Below are 3,021 nucleotides of genomic sequence, written 5' to 3' on the forward strand. Positions count from 1 at the left end.
AATCCATCAACCGACCTAGACGAAGTCATAGAAACCGTGATCAAGGTGATGTTAATCCTTTTGGTACAAGAAATGACAATTTAGGTGGTTTAAAGCTTAAAATTCCAACTTTTGAAGGTAAAAACGATCCAGATGCATATCTTGAGTGGGAGAAAAAGATTGAGTCGGTTTTTAGTTGTCAAAACTATTGCGAGATGAAGAAGGTACGATTTGCAGCCACTAGATTTTGTGATTATGCTATTACTTGGTGGGATCAGTTGGTGATAAACAGGAGGAGAAATGGAGAACACCCCATTGAGACTTGGCCAAAATTGAAGTCTATGTTGAGGAAGCGATTTGTTCCCCACCATCACCATCATGGTTCAAATCATATTATAAGGAGAACTTCTAGACCAAATGATGGAACGTCTACTGTCACACCAAGTTACCAACAAGAAAGGATGTTTCTTGTTTCTAAGGAAGAGAAAGCTGTTTTTGTTTCGTTACCATCACCAAAGGAGCATAAGGAGTTGCTAGTTCAGGATAATCTGTTGAAAATAACAAATTCACTGAGTGAGAAAACGGAAGCCGACGAACCAAAGCAATAAGAGATCATAAAAGATCATAGTGAGGAAGCTGTGAAGGAAGGCATAATCATCAACAACCTTGGCAGTATGGATGATTCACCTAATGCACCAACAAAGAGAGAAAAGTCAACGGTACACTTCTGGTCAAGTAAGACGGAACAAGTTTTGGATCTTGAAGGAAAAAAGAAAGGTCTCACGGAAAGGGGTGCATTTCTGCTTCATTGTATGCAATATGGACTTATATATTCTCTCAAAGAGAAGCCACTAGAATCATATCAACACTCTCCAATCCATGACCGTACAGTTTCGAGGACGAACCTTTTTCAAGAGGAGGGGTATGATATGATCATGAGACCATCCAAGAAGATCCTTGAGCCTTGTTCAACACGAACAAAGTTGAAGATCATTTCTTCCAGCCAAACAACCATTTGGGATACATTCCATTTGCCAAAGGAGGTTAATTTAGTTGTTCACTTGAAGAGTTTGAGGTCCAATTGGTTTAAGAGCTTCTAGAATTATGTATGGCAACCAGGTGTTGTTTCTACTAAGTCCAAGGTAAAGAAATGGTACATCCCATTTTGTTTCTCATCAGCAAAATTGGACCAAGGTGTGAAAGAGAGAGAAGTTAAAGAAATGCACTAAATGGGATTATTCAAGAGCTTATGGCCAACGAGAGCATGGGAAAACTATTGGGGATAATACATATCTATTCCAGCCCACTTTGAGTCTAATTCAAGTCCAAGAAAGCCCAAAATAATCACTTTATTTTGTGGTCAAAGAGGGATGACGAAAATGGAGTTCAACTCACCTTGGGAAAGACACCTTGGGAAGAGAAACATGCACCAAGGGTTGAATCTTCATTCAACTTACTATCTTTATTATCTTTTCGTTTCAAGAACAATTAATACTTGGCTTTGTTACCAAGTTTCTTATCCATATATAAACTCATATAATCTCATTTGAGAATAATCAATCCATTTCCTTTTCATTTTATGAGTTTATCTCTTTGTTCTTTGTCTAGAACATTTCTTTGTTTCTTGGTGTGTAATATCCAAGCAACAACCTCCTCTTGCTAAACTAGTGAGTCATATCTAGCAGCCATTAGAATTGGGAATATCAGCAGCCTTCCGTAACTGCTGTGCGACCCCTCATTCCATTAAAATATCTCTTGTTGCACCTTGCACCTTGGCGAGTTTCTATCTTTTCTAATCCGGCTGAGTGATCCTCGAATTTGGGCGAATCACACAGACACTCCTCCTTTGTCTGACTCACAGGAGCGTGAGCGCTTTTTCACAGAGGATTCATTTATAGGGCGCTTGGTTGTCACAAGCTCAACGGATTCATACTCGGAAGCACCTTCTTCGGATCCATATTGAGAGCCAGATTCAGAATCCTTCTCCGTTGTGGCAGCGAGAGTCACAACCTTCTCGAGTTCAGATTCAGAATCACATTTGGAATCCTTCTCCGTTGCGGCGGCGACAGAAAGCTTCGTCAATACCCTCTCGGGTTCAGATTTGGAATCACTTTCAGAATCCTTCTCTGTTGTGGTGGCGAGAGAAGGATTCGTCACAATCTTCTCAGGTTCAGATTAAGAATTACTTTCTGAATCCTCCTCCATTGCGGCGGCAAGAGCAGGCTTTGTCACAACCTTCTCGGGCTCAAATTCAGAATCACTTTCAGAATCCTTCTCCGTTGTGGCGGCGACAAAAGGCTTCGTCTCAACCCTCTCGTCCTTCTCCTTTGTGGCGGCAACAAAAGTCTTCGTCACAACCTTCTTGGATCCCGATTCAGAATCACTTTTGGAATCTGATCCTGATTCAGAATCACTTTTGGAATCTGATCCTGATTCGGAATCCGATCCCGATTCGGAATTGGAAAATTGCTTCTCCGTTGCAGCGGCCAGAACATGCTTCATCACGGTTGATGGTTCTTTAGAAGACACTTCATTCTCTTGCTCCGGTTACAGAAACCGTCAGCGGTTCATCTTCTCGTTTCTTTGACATCGTGCGATTAAGTGTTTACGCGACTCTCTCTCACTCACAAGTGCCTTTTGAGATTTTGCTTTACGGCTTTACAACTTCTTCTTTTTTTAATTTAGTTGATCTAACGACATTATTTGCTTTATGAAGCCATAAACAATACTAGTATGTAGAATATGCTAGTTTGCTAATTGATAACAAAAAAGTTCAAGTATGATTCTTTCAGCAAAGCTTAACAAGACATTCATTTCTGAGAGCAACAAAAAAAGCATAAACTCATACTAAAAGCATCTAACGAGATATCCATCTTTCTTAAAATTTGATGAAGAAACCCGGCCTTCTCCAAGTGAAAGTTTAATTCCCTAGACTGCAAATCTTTAAACTGCTCCTCAAATATCTTCTTATCCTCTGAAGAAAGCCTACTTACACCTTTTTCAGCACCAAGTTCATCCATACGAAAACCCGCTAAAGCTTCA

General features: G+C 40.2%; 1 protein-coding gene across 1 annotated transcript; it reads right to left on the reverse strand.

Annotated features, from left to right (window-relative positions):
* On the reverse strand, positions 1,807-2,481 carry LOC104768017 (clumping factor B-like). The gene is made up of 2 exons (XM_010491964.1): positions 2,166-2,481; positions 1,807-2,105 (listed from the first exon to the last, which is right to left on the reverse strand). Exons 1-2 carry the CDS (start codon positions 2,479-2,481, stop codon positions 1,807-1,809), a joined length of 615 nt encoding a protein of 204 aa, XP_010490266.1.

Source organism: Camelina sativa, chromosome 19 (genome assembly GCF_000633955.1).
Source record: "Camelina sativa cultivar DH55 chromosome 19, Cs, whole genome shotgun sequence".
NCBI classification, from domain to species: Eukaryota; Viridiplantae; Streptophyta; class Magnoliopsida; order Brassicales; family Brassicaceae; genus Camelina; species Camelina sativa.